This window comes from Musca autumnalis, unplaced genomic scaffold (assembly GCF_047663935.1).
Source record: "Musca autumnalis isolate F117 unplaced genomic scaffold, ASM4766393v1 scaffold_1, whole genome shotgun sequence".
NCBI classification, from domain to species: Eukaryota; Metazoa; Arthropoda; class Insecta; order Diptera; family Muscidae; genus Musca; species Musca autumnalis.
The window spans coordinates 306,081,193-306,102,559 of NW_027411644.1; the positions used below are offsets into that span (position 1 = coordinate 306,081,193).

General features: G+C 39.3%; 1 protein-coding gene across 1 annotated transcript in view; it reads right to left on the reverse strand.

The window, feature by feature from the left end:
* LOC141389878 (uncharacterized) overlaps positions 1-21,367 on the reverse strand; it is a 72,923-nt gene that overhangs the window by 10,352 nt on the left and 41,204 nt on the right. The window contains exon 3 of the mRNA XM_073962068.1: positions 1,588-2,654. Within this exon, the coding sequence (XP_073818169.1) occupies positions 1,588-2,654 (1,067 nt within the window). The remainder of the gene's footprint in view (positions 1-1,587; positions 2,655-21,367) is intronic.

Sequence of the window (21,367 nt, forward strand, 5' to 3'; positions counted from 1 at the left end):
CCTATGGAAATCTTTATTCAGCCAGGCTGAATAGAAGTTTTCCTATGGAAATCTTTATTCAACCAGGCTGAATAGAAGTTTTCCTATGGAAATCTTTATTCAGCCAGGCTGAATAGAAGTTTTGCTATGGAAATCTTTATTCAGCCAGGCTGAATAGAAGTTTTCCTATGGAAACCCTTATTCAGCCAGGCTGAATAGAAGTTTTGCTATGGAAATCTTTATTCAGCCAGGCTGAATAGAAGTTTTCCTATGGAAACCCTTATTCAGCCAGGCTGAATAGAAGTTTTCCTATGGAAACCCTTATTCAGCCAGGCTGAATAGAAGTTTTCCTATGGAAACCCTTATTCAGCCAGGCTGAATAGAAGTTTTCCTATGGAAACCCTTATTCAGCCAGGCTGAATAGAAGTTTTCCTATGGAAACCCTTATTCAGCCAGGCTGAATAGAAGTTTTCCTATGGAAACCCTTATTCAGCCAGGCTGAATAGAAGTTTTCCTATGGAAACCCTTATTCAGCCAGGCTGAATAGAAGTTTTCCTATGGAAACCCTTATTCAGCCAGGCTGAATAGAAGTTTTCCTATGGAAACCCTTATTCAGCCAGGCTGAATAGAAGTTTTCCTATGGAAACCCTTATTCAGCCTGGCTGAATAGAAGTTTTCCTATGGAAACCCTTATTCAGCCTGGCTGAATAGAAGTTTTCCTATGGAAACCCTTATTGAGGTTTTCCTATAGAAAACCCTATTCAGCCAGGCTGAATTGAGGTTTTCCTATAGAAAACCCTATTCAGCCAGGCTGAATTGAGGTTTTCCTATAGAAAACCCTATTCAGCCAGGCTGAATTGAGGTTTTCCTATAGAAAACCCTATTCAGCCAGGCTGAATTGAGGTTTTCCTATAGAAAACCCTATTCAGCCAGGCTGAATTGAGGTTTTCCTATAGAAAACCCTATTCAGCCAGGCTGAATTGAGGTTTTCCTATAGAAAACCCTATTCAGCCAGGCTGAATTGAGGTTTTCCTATAGAAAACCCTATTCAGCCAGGCTGAATTGAGGTTTTCCTATAGAAAACCCTATTCAGCCAGGCTGAATTGAGGTTTTCCTATAGAAAACCCTATTCAGCCAGGCTGAATTGAGGTTTTCTTATAGAAAACCCTATTCAGCCAGGCTGAATTGAGGTTTTCCTATAGAAAACCCTATTCAGCCAGGCTGAATTGAGATTTTCCTATAGAAAACCCTATTCAGCCAGGCTGAATTGAGATTTTCCTATAGAAACCCCTATTCAGCCAGGCTGAATTGAGATTTTCCTATAGAAACCCCTATTCAGCCTGGCTGAATTGAGGTTTCCTATAGAAACCCCTATTCAGCCTGGCTGAATTGAGGTTTCCTATAGAAACCCCTATTCAGCCTGGCTGAATTGAGGTTTCCTATAGAAAACCCTATTCAGCCAGGCCGAATAAATGGTTTCATAACGAAACCCCATTCAGCCAGGGTGAATAGCGGGTTTCCTATGAAAAACCTTATGAATCTGATTTAGGCGAGCTTAGTAGAAGATTCCCCGTTCCATGGATATCCATGTTCACATTCCGTACTCACCTTAAATCCATATTCGCAAACAGCTGCACAAATATTCGTATCACATTTATTCTCATTAAAGCTGCGTCCCATATCCGAACGGCTAATCATATTCTCCCAACCATCACAGTTGACCATGTTGGCAGCACCCATGGTTCCGCTAATCTTATGTCCAGTGCGGGGATCCACACACCAACATACCAAACCGTTGCGGGAACATTGTCTGGGGGCAAACATACTATTGGGACCAGTACAATCGGGAACATAGCCACGTCCCTCTCGCTCACTAATACTTAGAATTTCGGACAAAGCTTTCACCTGCTGACAATTGGTGACATTGTGAGGCTGTTGACAGTTGTATTGACATCCCGCTGTGAAACAACATTTAGCCATGTGTGGACATTCCAAATCATGCGAACATGGTGTTCCGCACATATGACCCGTTTGGGGTGTATAGTTTTCGGTTTCTGGGGCGGGGCAAATACCTGGCTTGCTAAAGCGGAGAGCACTGGGACAGCAGACACCATAATCGTTGCCATTCTCAACCATACATTGATATAGCGGTGGACACTGTGGCTTGCCCTCTTCCAAGCCACAAAGGAAGGGCCGCATACTGTTGCTACCATCCTCAATTGCTAGGGGTAATCCGGCTGGGCAGAAGTTACTCAGGGAACGGGCTTTTTTACAGGTGGGTATTGGTGGACAGGGTTCGGTTTTACATTTAACCTCTACTAGTTGGCATGCTTGTCCATTGGGACAGTTGAGTTCCTCACACGGATCACGACAACGACATTGTGTACAGCCTGTTTTTGGGTCTCGAGCAAAACCGGCTGGACAAAACATTCTACACGCTGAGGCTGTACAATTGTCAGGTTCTCTACATTGTACATCCTTCTTGCTGGCCTGCCGAGTACCGGGAATTTCGATGCCATACTCATCGACACACCAGCAATCTTCACCACGCTTGGCGTTCACGCATTGAATGGGTTCAAATCGTCCCGATTTATCACATCTGGGAACGCGATTCTTTAAAGATTTTGTACGTCTACCCACCGAACGACGTAGGTGTTGACAAGCTGTCAAGTTGGCTAGAAAGAAAGAGAGAATGGAGAAGAAGAAAATAAGTATTCAGTAGTAAAATGTTTCCTAACAGAAGACTGCAGATTCTTTAAAAGATAATTGATAATATGATAATTAATAATAGGGTCCAGTAGGTATTTCTGCTATAGCTAAAATCTATATGTCCTGTCAAACTGCAAATGAATTTGTCAATAATCTTCGCAAAATAAATATACTGTGATATGAAAAATGAATCTTCTTTAGCTCGAAGAGAATTGATTCAACCTAGACCTAGGTGTACCCTTGTGACGGAGGCCCTAAATATTGGTACATTTCGTGGCCCATATCTCGGGAAGCATTGGACTCCCCTAGTGTTGTGGTCATGATCGCAAAGACTTCATCTCTATTAAAATTTCATCGCGGCCCGAGAAATGACTTTAAACAGGAGGAGATACCTGAAGCAATGGTCGGACATAGTCCATATTGGAACTAAATGCAAGTTTGAAGTTACTCCTTTAATTTTGTGGTGACCACAAGACATTTTAGTTGATCATCGTAAAATTTGTTCGAACTTTCGGGCCATTATGTAAGGATGACAGGACAGACATGCCGTAGAAAAGCATTACGTGCTTGTGAACAGTTCCACAAAGACTACTTTCGGCAAACACAAGGACTACCCTTGAGCAGCCTTTAAACTAAGGGACAATTTATAACTTTTTTTGGGGAATATACTCGAAGAAGTTATCCGATATTGTCAATCTTCGGACACAATTCAAGTTTGAGAGAAATATTAGAGGTCTCGGGCTGTTATGTCTGGAAGCATAGTGTTGCCCACTAACGAAAATGTATCGTAATAAGCAGAACCACAAAGACTGCCTTCTGCGGTAATTTGAAAGCAATCCTCTAACAGACCTTAAGCTTAGTTGACCTGACCGTCTTGAAAGACCTTCTTGGAACTTGGAAGATAGATTACGAATTGTAAATTGTCAGCTCCGCAATTCGTAAGTTATCGTGCTCATCAATTGTTGTTGTTGCAGCAATGCGATTTCCATAGGAAATCTTCTATTCAGCCTGGCTGAATATCGATTTCCATAGAAAATTTTCTATTCAGCCGGGCTGAATAACGATTTCTTTAGGAAATCTTCTATTCAGCCGGGCTGAATAACGATTTCTTTAGGAAATCTTCTATTCAGCCGGGCTGAATAACGATTTCTTTAGGAAATCTTCTATTCAGCCGGGCTGAATAACGATTTCTTTAGGAAATCTTCTATTCAGCCGGGCTGAATAACGATTTCTTTAGGAAATCTTCTATTCAGCCGGGCTGAATAACGATTTCTTTAGGAAATCTTCTATTCAGCCGGGCTGAATAACGATTTCTTTAGGAAATCTTCTATTCAGCCGGGCTGAATAACGATTTCTTTAGGAAATCTTCTATTCAGCCGGGCTGAATAACGATTTCTTTAGGAAATCTTCTATTCAGCCGGGCTGAATAACGATTTCTGTAGGAAATCTTCTATTCAGCCGGGCTGAATAACGATTTCTTTAGGAAATCTTCTATTCAGCACGGCTGGATAACGATTTCTTTAGGAAATCTTCTATTCAGCACGGCTGGATAACGATTTCTTTAGGAAATCTTCTATTCAGCCTACCTGATTAGCGATTTGCTTAGGAAATCTTCTATTCAGCCGGGCTCAATATCGATTTCCATAGAAAATCTTCTATTCAGCCTGGCTGAATAGCGGAAATCTTCTATTTAGAGTGGCTGTATAGCGATTCCCATAGGAAATCTTCTATTTCCACAGGAGATCTTGTATTGAGCGTGACTGAATAGCGATTTCCATTGAAAATCTTCTATTCGGTGTGGCTGAATAGCGATTTCCATTGGAAATCTTCTATTCAGTGTAGCTGAATAGCGATTTCAATAGAAAATCTTCTATTAAGCCAGGCCGAATAGCGATTTCCATAGGAAATCTTCTATTCAGCGTTGCTGAATATTGATTTTCATAGGAAATCTTATATTCAGCATGGCTGAATAGCGATTTTTATAGGAAATCTTCTATTTAGCGTTGCTGAATAGCGATTTCCTTAGGAAAATTTCTATTTCGCCTGGCTGAATAGCGATTGCCACAGGAATAGCGATTGCCACAGGAAATCTTCTATTCACCCTGGCTGAACAGCGATTTCCATTGGAAATCTTTTTTCAGCCTACCTGATTAGCGATTTGCTTAGGAAATCTTATATTCTACCCAGCTGAATAGCGATGTCCATAGGAAATCTTCTAATCAGGCCAGCTTAATAGCAATTTTTATAGGAAATCGCTGGCTGAATGGACTATGAACTATGTGACAGTAGATTTAGCGGTGGATATTTTCATACTTTGGTGCACTATTGCACGGGAGCTAATCAGGTAGGCTGAATAACGATATCTTTAGGAAATCTTCTATTCAGCCTACCTGATTAGCGATTTGCTTAGGAAATCTTCTATTCAGCCGGGCTCAATATCGATTTCCATAGAAAATCTTCTATTCAGCCTGGCTGAATAGCGGAAATCTTCTATTTAGAGTGGCTGTATAGCGATTCCCATAGGAAATCTTCTATTTCCACAGGAGATCTTCTATTGAGCATGACTGAATAGCAATTTCCATTGAAAATCTTCTATTCGGTGTGGCTGAATAGCGATTTCCATTGGAAATCTTCTATTCAGTGTAGCTGAATAGCGATTTCAATAGAAAATCTTCTATTAAGCCAGGCTGAATAGCGATTTCCATAGGAAATCTTCTATTCAGCGTTGCTGAATATTGATTTTCATAGGAAATCTTCTATTCAGCCTGGCTGAATAACGATTTCTGTAGGAAATCTTCTATTCAGCCGGGCTGAATAACGATTTCTTTAGGAAATCTTCTATTCAGCCGGGCTGAATAACGATTTTTATAGGAAATCTTCTATTCAGCCGGGCTGAATAATGATTTTTATAGGAAATCTTCTATTTAGCGTTGCTGAATAGCGATTGCCACAGGAATAGCGATTGCCACAGGAAATCTTCTATTCACCCTGGCTGAAAAAAGATTTCCAATGGAAATCGCTGATTAGCGATTTGCTTAGGAAATCTTATATTCTACCCAGCTGAATAGCGATGTCCATAGAAAATCTTCTATTCAGGCCAGCTTAATAGCAATTTTTATAGGAAATCGCTGGCTGAATGGACTATGAACTATGTGACAGTAGATTTAGCGGTGGATATTTTCATACTTTGGTGCACTATTGCACGGGAGCTAATCAGGTAGGCTGAATAACGATTTCTTTAGGAAATCTTCTATTCAGCCGGGCTGAATAACGATTTCTTTAGGAAATCTTCTATTCAGCCGGGCTGAATAACGATTTCTTTAGGAAATCTTCTATTCAGCCGGGCTGAATAACGATTTCTTTAGGAAATCTTCTATTCAGCCGGGCTGAATAACGATTTCTTTAGGAAATCTTCTATTCAGCCTACCTGATTAGCGATTTGCTTAGGAAATCTTCTATTCAGCCGGGCTCAATATCGATTTCCATAGAAAAATCTTCTATTCAGCCTGGCTGAATAGCGGAAATCTTCTATTTAGAGTGGCTGTATAGCGATTCCCATAGGAAATCTTCTATTTCCACAGGAGATCTTGTATTGAGCGTGACTGAATAGCGATTTCCATTGAAAATCTTCTATTCGGTGTGGCTGAATAGCGATTTCCATTGGAAATCTTCTATTCAGTGTAGCTGAATAGCGATTTCAATAGAAAATCTTCTATTAAGCCAGGCAGAACCACAAAGACTGCCTTCTGCGGTAATTTGAAAGCAATCCTCTAACAGACCTTAAGCTTAGTTGACCTGACCGTCTTGAAAGACCTTCTTGGAACTTGGAAGATAGATTACGAATTGCAAATTGTCAGCTCCGCAATTCGTAAGTTATCGTGCTCATCAATTGTTGTTGTTGCAGCAATGCAAATATGTTCGTTTATTTTTTTCCATAGCAAATCTTCTATAGCGATTTCCTTAGGAAATCTTCTATTCAGCTAGGCTGAATAGCGATTTCCATAGGAAATCTTCTATTCAGACTGGCTGAATAGCGATTTCCATAGGAAATCTTCTATTCAGACTGGCTGATTAGCAATTTCCATAGGAAATCTTCTATTCAGTTAGGCTATAGCGATTTCCATAGGAAATCTTCTATTCAGCTAGGCTGAATAGCGATTTCCATAGGAAATCTTATATTCAGCCTGGCTGAATATCGATTTCCACAGGAAATCTTCTATTCAGCCTGGCTGAATATCGATTTCCACAGGAAATCTTCTATTCAGCCTGGCTGAATAACGATTTCTGTAGGAAATCTTCTATTCAGCCGGGCTGAATAACGATTTCTTTAGGAAATCTTCTATTCAGCCGGGCTGAATAACGATTTTTATAGGAAATCTTCTATTTAGCGTTGCTGAATAGCGATTGCCACAGGAATAGCGATTGCCACAGGAAATCTTCTATTCACCCTGGCTGAATAGCGATTTCCATTGGAAATCTTTTTTCAGCCTACCTGATTAGCGATTTGCTTAGGAAATCTTATATTCTACCCAGCTGAATAGCGATGTCCATAGGAAATCTTCTATTCAGGCCAGCTTAATAGCAATTTTTATAGGAAATCGCTGGCTGAATGGACTATGAACTATGTGACAGTAGATTTAGCGGTGGATATTTTCATACTTTGGTGCACTATTGCACGGGAGCTAATCAGGTAGGCTGAATAACGATTTCTTTAGGAAATCTTCTATTCAGCCGGGCTGAATAACGATTTCTTTAGGAAATCTTCTATTCAGCCTACCTGATTAGCGATTTGCTTAGGAAATCTTCTATTCAGCCGGGCTCAATATCGATTTCCATAGAAAATCTTCTATTCAGCCTGGCTGAATAGCGGAAATCTTCTATTTAGAGTGGCTGTATAGCGATTCCCATAGGAAATCTTCTATTTCCACAGGAGATCTTCTATTGAGCGTGACTGAATAGCGATTTCCATTGAAAATCTTCTATTCGGTGTGGCTGAATAGCGATTTCCATTGGAAATCTTCTATTCAGTGTAGCTGAATAGCGATTTCAATAGAAAATCTTCTATTAAGCCAGGCTGAATAGCGATTTCCATAGGAAATCTTCTATTCAGCGTTGCTGAATATTGATTTTCATAGGAAATCTTATATTCAGCATGGCTGAATAGCGATTTTTATAGGAAATCTTCTATTTAGCGTTGCTGAATAGCGATTTCCTTAGGAAAATTTCTATTTCGCCTGGCTGAATAGCGATTGCCACAGGAAATCTTCTATTCACCCTGGCTGAATAGCGATTTCCATTGGAAATCTTTTTTCAGCCTACCTGATTAGCGATTTGCTTAGGAAATCTTATATTCTACCCAGCAGAATAGCGATGTCCATAGGAAATCTTCTATTCAGGCCAGCTTAATAGCAACTTTTATAGGAAATCGCTGGCTGAATGGACTATGAACTATGTGACAGTAGATTTAGCGGTGGGTATTTTCATACTTTGGTGCACTATTGCACGTGAGCGGCGATATCATGCTTAGGGTTTACGTCCCTTTGGGTTTACGTAGAGAGCTCCTAGAGAGTGGGTGCCTTCCACAGAGCTTACAGCTCTATCTTGGAGGCAACAATTTAAAGGTCAATCTTTCACCGAAAAATAAGTTTCCGTTCAGACTTCGTAGTTGGCACTACTATCAGCTTTAATTTCATTCAAGTGCCACATTCCAGGTTTATATGACAGGCGCCAATTTGAAGATACACTATATGGATTTCACTTCCCTCTTGGTAGGGGGATGATGTCTATCTGTCACCAGAAAAAGTCTCAGATCTTTTGTAGAATATCCCTCCGGAAAATAAAATTTTTACTATGCGAGCATTTGCGAAAGTAGACGGGACGTGTGGTCAAGAAGTTTTACATGTTTCTCGCCTTGACGGCCCAATTCATGGCGTACCTATGTACGGGAACTGCAATGTCATGTGTCGGCCTGCACCCCTTTAGGTATACCTAGAGTGTGGTTGCCCTCCATAGAGCTTCCAGGTCTCGCTGTCACCAATTTGAAGATTCACTGTATGGGTTTCACCAGAAAAGTCGCGGGTCAGACATCGTAGTTGACACTACTACCAGTTTTAATTCCATACAAATCGGTTGCCCAGTGCATGATATATTAGACACGATCAGTGACTAGGGAGAATGTAGCACAAGTGTTACAGTGACGGATCAGTCTAATCAGCTAAACCCCTGTTAGACTAGGGTCAGCTGGGTCTCAAAATGTGTCTTCTATACGTTCAATTGTTCCATTTTAATCGTGATTTCTTTATTCCTTTAATTTCGATTGGTGATGAAGTAGTGTCCAAAAGTATATAATTCATATAATTATGCTGAAAACTTCATTGAGTATTTTTATTATAACTGATTCTTATCACTACGTAAATAAAGTTTCTTCCATCCATACTGGTCTGAATATTGGCTACAAAAGTTTGCTGAATGTCTCTGGATAACATTTAAGTCGTTCTGTAGGGATATATCGGAACTGTTTCCACATTATATTGTTCCATTTTATGCGTGATTTGTTCATTCCTTTAATTTTCAATTTGTGCTGAAGTACTTTCCTGACCTTTGGTCATTAGCTAATTATTTTGAAAACTTGCTTCGTATCGTCGGTGTTTGCATCCAATTGAGCTGTACTGCTCATTTTGTTTAAATAATTCAGCTTATCTTGCTTCAAAATCAATAAAAATTGGATATAAAGAAGTATTAAATTCCGTGATTCTTCAATGACAATTCTTTCGGAGTTGAGAACCTGTTGCATGTCTAGATGATCGGTTATTCTGCTGAGAATTACCATCACTTTGCATTTGGCTTTTTGTTATACCCCTTACATTAACTAGTCACCTTTCTTCGATGTTCATCTATTCATTTTTAGGTTTTATCTTATAATTTAAAATATGAATAAAAGTAATGACAAAATTTATCGCTGCACCCATACCTTTAACAAATTTACATACGCAATAATTTACCGGTCAATTAATAAAGTTGTTTGTTTACATTTATTTTTGGTTTCGTTCCAAGAAAAAAAACATCCTAATTATAAATGCAAATGTCTCCCCTCTCCATATATAACAGAAATATGAGAAGTCAAATGAAAGCGAAAGTGAGAGTTTGTTACTAATTCACACACACTATTCAATCCAAAGATGGTGTAATAAGAAATTCCAATAAAACAAATCATGGCTGACGGTAGTAGTCGCTGTGCATTGCGGCGGCCTTTGGTTTTCAGTTTCTTTTGTTTGTAAATCTCAAATATAGCCGATGGACTGTCTGTCTCGCTGCCTAACTGTTTGCGTTGAAATCAAAATCCAGTTCTAGTCTGAACAACCATCACAACAACAGATTAAACTTGAAAATTATGATGTAATACTCGGCAGAGAATAAGAGCCGCCAGACAAATAACCGTTATTTTATGTAAGTCACAAGAGTAATTCTAGTTGAGCGTCTAAAAAGCTGTGACCTAAATGGATCGATGGCAGAATGAATGTATTGATGTGCTAACAAACAGATGCGTCAAGAATTGCAATCATTTATGGAAAGTTGTAGAGTTGCTTTAAAGCATCATCGGGATTGTGCAATTTTACGAGGCTAAAATGTTCGGTAAGTGAAACATAAAAAAATTTACATACTTTTGGATTAGATTTAGACACTGAAAAAAAGGAACAATTCCAAATTTTTTTTTTTAATTACAGTTCGATTCAATCGTGACCTCCCGCAATCAATGGTCTGCGTAAATGCAATAACATAACAGGGTCGCAGTGGTGGATGGATTGGAATACCGTCGTGAAATAAAATTGAGTCCGAAGTGGTATCCACCAATAATGGACAAACGCGGTACTGTGATGCTAGAACTGGAAAGACTGATGGCTCTCAAATTGTTTTTAACCGAATCGATCCGAATGAAATCGAATACTTGAGTGCCACCACTGAAATCCTGACTGGGTGTGAAAAAAGCACAAAACTTGGAAGCAATATAAAAGCAGCAAGAGGTCGCCCTTCACAAAGTCTTCGAAACAGCTGTCCTTAGTCGATATTTACATTAGGCAATTTTCCTTGCGGCAATTGTCAGTTTGTCGGTGAGAGAGGGTGTTGAGGGGCAAAGGGTTACTATATGCCTCACCCCTCTCTCCATCAAACTAACAATTGCCGCAATGAAAATTGCCTAATTGAAAATATGAACTTACTTCCAATTGTTCTCAACCGAGAACCGGCAAGTCAAAGCAAAATGGGAGGAGCATTAATTGACTACTTTGTGCAAACACCAGGAATTGTTCTTGATAACCTACGATTGTTAGAATGATATGGATATGAACATAGAAGAATTGAGATGTGTCTGCTTCCGATGGCTATATCCTCGTACTTCGAATTGTTCCAGTTGAGGACCGACAAGTCAAAGCATAATGGGAGGAGCATTTATTGACTACATCATGAGAACATCAGGAATTCTCCTTGACAACCTAGAATTTTTAGAATCTTATGAATGTGACCATCGAACAGTGGAGATGTGTTTGCATACGAGGAGATAGCTGCTCATATTTCGAATGGTTTTTAGACGATGACATGCAAGTCAAACCATAATGGGAGTATCATTCATTGACTACTTCATGTGAACACCAGGAATTGTTCTTGAAAACTTAGGATTCTTAGAATCTTATAAATACGATCATCAAACAGTTAAAATGTGTCTCCATCCGATGGCTATCTCCTCTCCTTTCTTAGAATTTTACTTAACCGAGGACCTGCAAGTCAAAGCATAATGGAAGAATTCTTCGTTGACTGCTTCATGCGAACACCAGGAATTGTTCTTGACAACCTAGGATTGTTAGAAACTTCTGAATACGACCATCGAATAATTGAGATGTATTTGCATCAGATTTCCATTTGTTCGATAGCTGTTCTTACTTCGAATTTTTTTCAACCGACAAGTCAAAGCGTAATGAAAGGATCATTCATTGACTACTTTATGCGAACACCAGGAGTTGTTTTTGACAACCTAGTGTCTAGCCTGTGTCGCCATTGCAATCACCGAACTTCTTCCGAATGGGGAATCTAGACTTCCCATATTTTCGACTGGTAGACCCGAGCATCTTCCCATTGGGGTTTCTTCAACTCCTATATTTGTTCTCTTGTTTTCTTCATTCATTTTTAGGTTTCGTAGCCCCGCAAAATGTGCAGTCATGTTAAGATCCCATGGGTCCCTATTTCTAGGTCCATGCGAGGGTTGACGGGAGACCCTTATGAGATCTCCCGTTCAGAGCCAGATCTGTGGTAATGGGGATTGTGCATCCCAACCTACACTGCCAACTTAATGGGATAAGTAATGAACGTGCTATGAGACTTGCCAGGTTTTAAAGGGCGGAGGCAGATGTGGCATTAGTGTGAAAGCCATTTCTGTAAGGTTCCACCCAGACATACTCAGCTTCCAGAATACCACAGCCGTCAGCCTAGTGTTCATCAATTTAAAATCGTAGTCCAGTAATGCCATCGCTTTTATTGCATATATGAGCGAAAAGTGTGTATTGCTGTCGCCCCTACTGGAGTCAGACGTAGACCATCAAGCCGCCCACTATTGGTCAGACGCGGCTGGATTTATTTTTAGAATAGCCTTCCGAAACGAAGATTTTTACTATGGCATGGGTATTTGCTAATGAAGACGGGACGTGTCGTCAAGAAGTTTACATGTTTTTTGCCCTAACGGCTCAAAACATGCTGCGATATTATGCGTCGGCGAGCGCCCCTTTGGGATTACCTAGTGAGCTCTTAGGCACCAATTTGAAGATAAACTGTATCATGCGTCGTATAGCGTCCTTTCGGGATTACCTAGAGAGAGGTCACCCTCCAAAGTGCTTCCAGGTCTATATCGCAGGCACCAATTTAAAGATCCATTGTATGGGTTTCACTTCTCACTTGGTAGGGGGATGAGGTCTATCTTTCACCGGTCAGACTTCGTAGTTGACACTACTTCCAGTTTTAATTCAATACAACTGGGGCTCAATTCTGTTTCTATGAAAATGTGAAATGAAAACTTTTATAAAGGAAAAAACTGTCAAATGAAAAGAATTATAAAGGAAATATTTTTCATTTCATATTTTCATAGAACAAGAATCCAGTCCCTGGTCGCCCAGTATGTGATAAGTTAGGCACGATCAGTGAAAAAGAAGAATGTGACACAAGTGTTACAATGATGGATCAGTCTAATCACTACAATTACATGATAGTAGCTTTCTCACTGCAGGGAGCGAGGACTCGTCCGCTCTGGATCTGACGAACGGCAATCTATTTTGTATGAATGTGTGTTAAAGATCTGGAACTCTGGATGGATCTCGTTACCTAGTTACTTCCAGTTTCTGTCCCATGTGACCGAGGAGCTGGTAACCCCCTGTAAGTCTGGGGTTCTCGGGGTCTTTAAGCCCGTTATTCGCTTTCAGAGAATACCTATTATGTTACGTGATATCCTTTTGGCACTAGGACGAGCTCTTCGGCTGCTTGGGATCTCTCAGAATGAGTCCCAACCTGCTGCATACTAGTTAGGGATAGGTAAGTCGACTTTCGATTAATCGACTTTTTGCAGTCAAAAGACTAAAAATCGTAGTCGACTTTTCTCTGGAGGGAAAATCGCATAATCGATTATCTTGTGATCGATTTTCGAGTTTGCCCATATATTGTTGACTTGGCAGTTTTACAGTTTTGTTGGTTTTACAGTTTCAAAGGAAAACTCGAAAATCGAGGAATAATCGATTTTCTGCGGTTATGAAAAAGTCGAAATTCGAGTGTTATGACATATGAAATAATCGCCAAACCGAAAAATCGAATTTTTATTTTTAGATCAAAATCGAAAAACCGATTATTGCTTTCCATTGCCTATCCATAATACCAGTCCAGATGCCTTTAATATGTAAGAAAAGCAACTTTGTAGGGTACACTATCTACTGATCATCGACTTCAAGAAAGCCTTCGACACCATCAGACGAACTGCCATATGGAAGGCATTGAACAAAAAGGGAGTTTCCCAGAAAATAATACGAATAAAAAGAGCAATGTACAAGGATGTAGAACTCTCAGTTTTTAGAACAGAAACATAAGCCAACCGTTTCTCACAAACGCGGGAGTAAAACAAGGATGGCCTCTGTCATCTCCACTATTCACAATTATTCTGGAAGAAATAATGAATGATGTCTGCTCTCAGGGAAGAGGCAGACAACTCGAAGACTTGATTATGCGGTTTGTTTTTTGATTGTCATCTCTCATGGTAGAACAAATACAAGGTAAAGTTAATACTACAACAAATACAACTCGAACAACAACCACAAAGGAATTTGTTTTTGTTTGTAACGTTACTGCCAGTTGTATTTGTAAACAAAACAAGGAAATGTCTATAAATTATTGGAATTTAAAAAACTAATAATTTTTCACATTTGGTTGAATATTTTGGAAAACATGAATGAAAATTCGTTACATTTTCAATTTTTATGGTTCCACATCATTCCACTAAATGCATAAATTCTCGTAGAAAGTAGAATTCTTGCAGAAAAGTTTGGGGTCGCTGGAAATTCATAGAAAAAGGAGAAGCTGTTTCAATGTTTTGTTTTAGAAATCAAAGAAGCACATGTTTATTGGGGCTTTATTTTTTTAAATTTTAACAAAATACCTCAGATTTTAACAAACGTTGTATCGCCTCTACAAGCGGTGATTTACTGCGCGGCTTATCGTTCGAACTTGGAGGAGGTTACATACCTATCATTAGGTGTGTACGATAACTTTCCCAGCAAAAATTACTCAGTCAATTCCAGCAACCTCTCTCTCAAGCAAGAAAAATTACAGAAAGTTATCGAACAACAATTTGTAAAAACTTGCAAGGAATCAACTGTTTTGAAAAAGAAGAAGAAAAGTTTTTGCATCAATTTGATGTTCTTGTTTTCCATGATTTTTTATATTTTTTAGCTTTTGATGTATAATTTTTTGATATTTCAATGTTTATTTTTGTTTTCGCCAAACAAGAATAAAAAATAAAACAAAACAAATGTTTTCAAATCAGCTGATCAGACTTGCAAATTTTTGCGGGACAAATTTTCCCAGCAAAAATTTGCAAGTTCTCAGTCACAAAACTCTCCAAAAATCTCTCCAAACTCGCTCTCTTTTGCTGGATAATTTTGTTATCGAACAGCATTCAGAAATAATTTGTACAAATTATTGGGTTATCGTACACACCTATTGATATGAAGAAGTCTTTCTGGGAAATGGTTTTTTCCGAATGATATATTTTTTTTCTCGAAAAATATATGTCCCTAATGTACATCGAAATAGAAATGAATGTATAAAATGTCATATGAAATTTGACACTAACACTACAACCCAGTTCAGTCAGCTGGGTATTGCTGCTACCTTTTCTTGTTCTACCATGGTCATCTCTCTTACAATATATTCAACATGCACTCAAAATTAAATATTGCTACTAAGGTATTTAAAGCTATTGACGTCACCATTTGCAGCCCCATTTAGGACTATTTCTCTGCGACCATTTTCATACAACCTGTCCAGTTTACGTGTAGGCCTTAGACCGAGTGTGACATTAAGCAGATGTCGCCTGCATTAAACTCGTCAAGTCTTTGGTTCCTAGTTTCTTTTAGGACTCCATCCAATACGATTAAAAAAGACGGGTGATGGGGTGCATCCCTGTCGGACGCCGGTGTTTATAGTGAATGGTTTGTCCTCTTGTCATTTGAAGCGGACCTGGCATGATGTACCACGATAAGGCTGTACCGGTTTCCTAAAGGTGTTTATGTGGTCAATATATGAACGTTTGGGTCCGAAGTTACTTTGTTCGTTGCGGAGAGATTCGAGACTCGATGGCTTGGCATATTCTGTCATTTTGTAACTTTGGCATAGCATGTTTTATTTCAGGGAGTGTAGGTGGTGATTTTCTTATTTCTCGCTCGAGGTTTCTTCTGATTGAAACCGGAAGCGGTGTATAACTCCGGCAGATATCGAGAAAGTCTCGAAGAACTCTTTCCATCTTTCCCGTTGTGCGTATATATTTATTATCAAATTACCATTGCTTTTTTTAATGTTTGGTTTAATTGTTAGCTTAGTACCATTCCGTTTTTTGATCACTACATATGTCTCACGTGTTTTGCCGGGAGCTGCTGAGTTCTCAGCCTGTTACGCGATGTCTTGTAGGTACACTCGCCGGTCAGAGCGAACCATTTATAATCTGTGTTTCGATATTGTTGTAGTTAATTTTTATTTCTCTGATTTCCTCGACATGCAAGAAGAAGATCTGGGGCTGGATTTTTGTTCTATGAAAATTTGAAATGAAAAATATTTCCTTTATAATTTTTTTTATTTGACAGTTTTCTCCTTTATAAAGGTTCTCATTTCACATTTTCATAGAAACAAAACTGAGCCCCTGCGTTGGATTTTTTCCGTTCATCGATTTTTAACCAAGTGCGGTCTCTGATTCGAGGTGATGTATAGCGTTTATTAACACCTTATGTCTCATGCGCCACTTTGATACATGCGTCTGTATTATTTCTCCAATGAAGTAATCTGCTTGATTCAGTTTTCAACGCCGCACTTAGTTCATTTGCAATTGTAGGATGGTATAGGCTATGTACATTGAACCGTTTCCTCGCACTAGATTGCTTATAATTCGCCATGGGACGAAACTATATGATAGCTTATTTATGAATACATCATTTTTTGTTTGTTTTTGAACGACCCTCCTTTAAATAATGAATGAATCAATTCCCCTCTGCCTAGACATCTCAATTAAAGTTGTTCTACAACATGTTTTGTTTTTCATTCTGAAACCCACCAGTTTGTTGTTATTGGCCGCTCCAATGGTAATTTCATCTTATCAATGAAAATGAAATTTTTCTCACAGACTGAGTCACATGAATCCAACAAAGCACACACACAACCTTTGTGTTATATGATCGCTCTCCCTGCAAGACTAGTTGGCTGGCGGCTAGATACAAAGCGCAAAAAAAACTAATTCTACTGACACACTTTTACTTCAGACCAACAGACATGTTCGAAGCGAGCATAACAAAGCTTCAAATGTAAGCAAACATGTGTGTCGCCTAAAAGATTTGTGATTTGTTTTTGCGATAGGTGAGGTGACTGGTTGGCAGCGTAATGTAAACATTTATGGCTTTGTTTGTATTTTTAACCCATGTCCATGAGCTATCGACCAGATTTGGAGACTTGGGGGCCTTCTTGTGTGTGAGTGGAAATTTCAAAATACCAAGGTATCTCCATAAGACCACATACCGACATGTTATGACAGTCTGCCGCCAAAGAGAGGGATAGACGTGCAAGGTAAGAAGGCTCCAAACTTTACAATTTTCAGGTAAGTTATGCTTTTGTGTATCTCCGTTGTTGTTTTACAATAACCACATATTGTTGTTTTACAATAACCACATAACCATGGTCTTCTTCTTTTTCACCGAAAAATTGCCCCAAATAATGCCAAAGAAAACAATAAAGAAAAAAAAAGATCGTTAGGTCGCTTAACCGTAGTCGCAGGTCTACCAACCATAGCTTATGGAAACAAAATTACAAAAATAACTTTATTTACGTAGCGAATCATTAACTTATTTGTTGTTTAGTTTGAGTAAACATAAATGGTTTTGTTTTTGGTGCTGTTGAACTGAAGTTTGTGTGTATCCGCATAGCGGTGGGGCTGACCACTTATTCAGTGGTCCACTCAACCACACTTAAATATACAAAATAAGAAGAGCAAAATACCGATTAAAGTTGTTTTGGCGAAATCGAAACGAAAATTTGCTTCACAATATATTCACACATACAAAAATAGGTACATATATATGAAGGCGTATTGTATGTGCAACACTGCACATTATTAAAAGTCATTGACATCTTATGTTGCAGCAGTTGTTATTGGCAGTTAGAGATGCCAATTTGGAAATAATTTGGTATTTCTGTAGAATAAATAATTGTCTTTCCGTAGATGGCCTTTTCCATATAACACCAGAAGGCCTTTATCCATAGAAGACAAAACCACAGCACAAACAAAATCCATGGCAACTTAAAAGCCAAACGGAAATGTAAAGACAACAGTATGCGATCTGGCAGCATGAATGTTTACGTAGTAACAGGGGTATTTTATAATAAAGATAATTAATGTCTTGGTGAGAATTGCGTGTGTAGATAAAAGAGTTAATTTAGTTAAACAGGGATATATATTTTTTTAAATACAGTCCACTTGAAAAATAGAAACATGTGGTACTCAGACCATCTTATCGTAGGAGGTCGTTAGAATGATATAAGATTAGTATTTCCATTGTCACATGTGGTATATCTGAGTTAGACTGCTGAATGTAATCTATGCTGCAGACTGATAACCATGTGTAGCGTGTTTGCTTGCCACATGTGAGATAACGAAGTATATGTAAATCTCTCTCCATAAGATTATTTGGCTGATGCGTTCGTACACATTTTGCTCACTCTCTCTCTCTCTTACGCACTAGTTTAAGTTAGGTTAAGTCAGATTGTAATATTTAGTTCTTAAGATTATTTTTTACTTTAATAAAACAGTGCACTACCAGTATTCAGCAAGGAAAGACGTGGGTTCTTTTCTAAACTAGATCCCGGTTTATCATTGGTCCTTCGAGCCGGATCAGTGGCCGAAACCAAAAAGCTGGAAGTTGACAATTTGCCTCAAAGTGAGGAAAATGGTTCAGCCAAATAAGAGTGGTGTAGTCTTAATATCCAAGTGTGGATATTGTCCTGAAGGGACATTCACCATGCTGCGTCAAATGGAGACGGCGGCAAAAGATGAAGTGGACAGACCTCTTTGTCTCATCAACTGGGCTATTGAAGAGGTTATTGAAACCCAGACTGAGGAGTACAATGATGCCATTTATATGTACGTGGATATGCAGCATCAAAACTGGCAGCAAAAAATGCAACGGTAAATGATAAAATGCTCCAATTGTTTATCAAGAAAGAGGAAGTGGCACCAGCAATACAAATGATTATGGACAAATGTATTATGCCCCAGTCATGGGAGAAAAAAAGAAATAGAACACCTGCGCGTGGATTGCCAAATATCGGAGGGCATAATGGCGAAATTGAGAGTCAGGAACAATATTCTTGAACATGACTTGAACAAAGCTGAAGAGACTAAGCAAGCCTTATGAGGTGATAAGGGACCTACACATTAGATATGAAGATGCCAAACGAATTCGACACCTGCAGAAAGAATTAGACACTGAACAAATGAAACGCCGCGCCGCGGTGGCGTCTATGAAGATTATGAGAGGGGGGATCTTGGCAATGGAAGTTGCTAAGACCTCATGCCAAACTGAGACGGATGATAAAGTCAAGTTTGCCAATACTTTACAGGAGCAAGTCAAGAATGCTCTGCGTGTGTCTAAGGAAATTACGGTAGCCAAGGAAGAATCCAGTGTTAAGAATAATTCAACCGAAGAGCCAGAGATTCAATACGTTTTTTCGGTGGAAGGAGAAGATGCGCAAGTCCATTGTGGTCAGAACATAAGAAAAAGGGACCGATATTTCGGTCAGCATCACAAGTAAGTGACTGAGCTGTCGTCCGTCTGAACATCATAAGAAGGTAATCGACATTCCGTTCATGACCCGTCGTTGGCCTAAACATCGCAAGTAAGTAGCGAATATTCCTTTCAAGAGCCGCCGTTTGTCAAGACATAAGAAAACTGCAACTGGTATATCGTTTAAGAGTTGTCGTTCACATAAACATTATAATAAATTGACCTATATTCCGTTCAAGAGCCGTGGTGGGCTTGAACATCATCAGAAGGTGGCAGATACTCCGTCAAGAGCTGTCGTGAGCCTGAACATTATAAGAAAGTCACTGATATTCCTTTTAAGAGCCGTTAAAGGTTGGAACATAATGAAATAGTGGCCGCTATTCCGTTCAAGAGCCGTTGAGGGCTAGAAACAAGTAGCCGATATTCCGTTCAAGAGTTGTCGTGGGCCTGATCATGATCGGAAAGTGACAAATTATCCATTCAAGAGCCGTCGTGAGCCTGAACATTATAAAAAAGTCACCCATATTCCTTGTAAGAGCCGTTAAACGTTAGAACGTAATACAAGAGAGGCCGGTATTCCGTTCAAGAGCCTATGATGGTTAGAATGTAAGAAACGAGCGAACGGCATTCCGTTCAAGAGCTGTCGTCTGCCTGAAAATTGTATGAAAGTGACTGATATCTCGTTGAACAGGCGTGGTAAGCCTGAGCGTGATCAGAAGTGTCAGATATTCTATTAAAGAGCCGTCGTGGGTCAGAATATAGGAAGAAAGATACAGATATTCCGCTTAAGATCCATTATGGACCAGAACATAAGAAGAAATTGATAGATATTTCGTTTAAAAGCCGTTGTGAGTCGATACATAAGAAAAAAGTGACTCATATTCTATTCAAGAACAGACAAAAAATGACTGATATTTGGTTCAAGAGACGTCGGGGGCCAGAACATAAGAAGATCGTTACCGACATTTAGTTCAAAAGTTGGTATTCCTTTCAAGAGCCGTGGTGGGCCTGAATATCATTGAAGATATTTCGTTTAAAAGTCGTTGTGGGCCAGAACATCATAAGAATATGACCGACAATCCACTTAAAAGCCGTTAGGGGCCATAACATCGTAAGAAAATGATTTGTATTCCGTAAAACATCCATCCAAGAAAGTGACCGATACTTCGTCCAAGATTCGTCATGGTCAGAACATAAGAAAAAGGTAACCGATATTTCATTCCGTTCAAGAACTGTGGTGGACCTGAGCATCATCAGAAAGTGACCGATTTTCCGTTCAAGAGCTGTCGCCTGCCTGAACATCATATGAACGTGACCGATATTTCATTCAAGAGCCGCCATGGGCCCGATATTTCCTTCATTTGCTGTCGTCCACCTGCACATTATAAGGAAGTTACCGAAGATGTTAAGGAAGTCAAGAGCCGTTTTTGACCAGAACATAATAAAAAGTGAGTGATACTCCGTTCAGAACATGTGAAGGAATTGACTGAACCGTCGTGGACTAGACTGTGAGAAACGAGGGACCGTTATTCCCTTGAGAAGTTGTTGTGGGCCAGAACATCATCAGAAAATAACTGATATTCTGTTCAAGGAGCGTCACCAGCTAGTGCCGAAGAAGCTAGCCAGCTAGTAAAGAAGAACCGTGACCGATATTCAGTTTAAGAGATGTCGTGGGCCAGATCATAAGAAAGCGACCTGTTCACGTAGCGTAGGTAGGTAGATTTTATAATAAAGATAATGAATGTCTTGTTGAGGGTTGCGTGTGTAGAGAAGAGATATATTTTAGGTAAGCAGGGATCTATTTTTACCACCTTCTCGTAGGAGGTCGATAGAATAAAATGAGATTAGAATTTCCATTGTCACATGTGTTATGTCGGAGATAGATTGCTTGATGTAATCTATGCTGCAGACTGGTAACCATGTGTAGCGTGTTTGCTTGACACATGTGAGATAACGAAGTGTGCTTATGACCTCTCCACAAGATTGTATGGCAGATGCGTTCGTACACATGTGTGCACTCTCCTTCTCTCTTTTACACACTAGTCTAAGTTAGCTTAAGACATATTTTATTTAAGATTTTAAGATTATTTAAGAATATGTTCCTTCAAATAAAA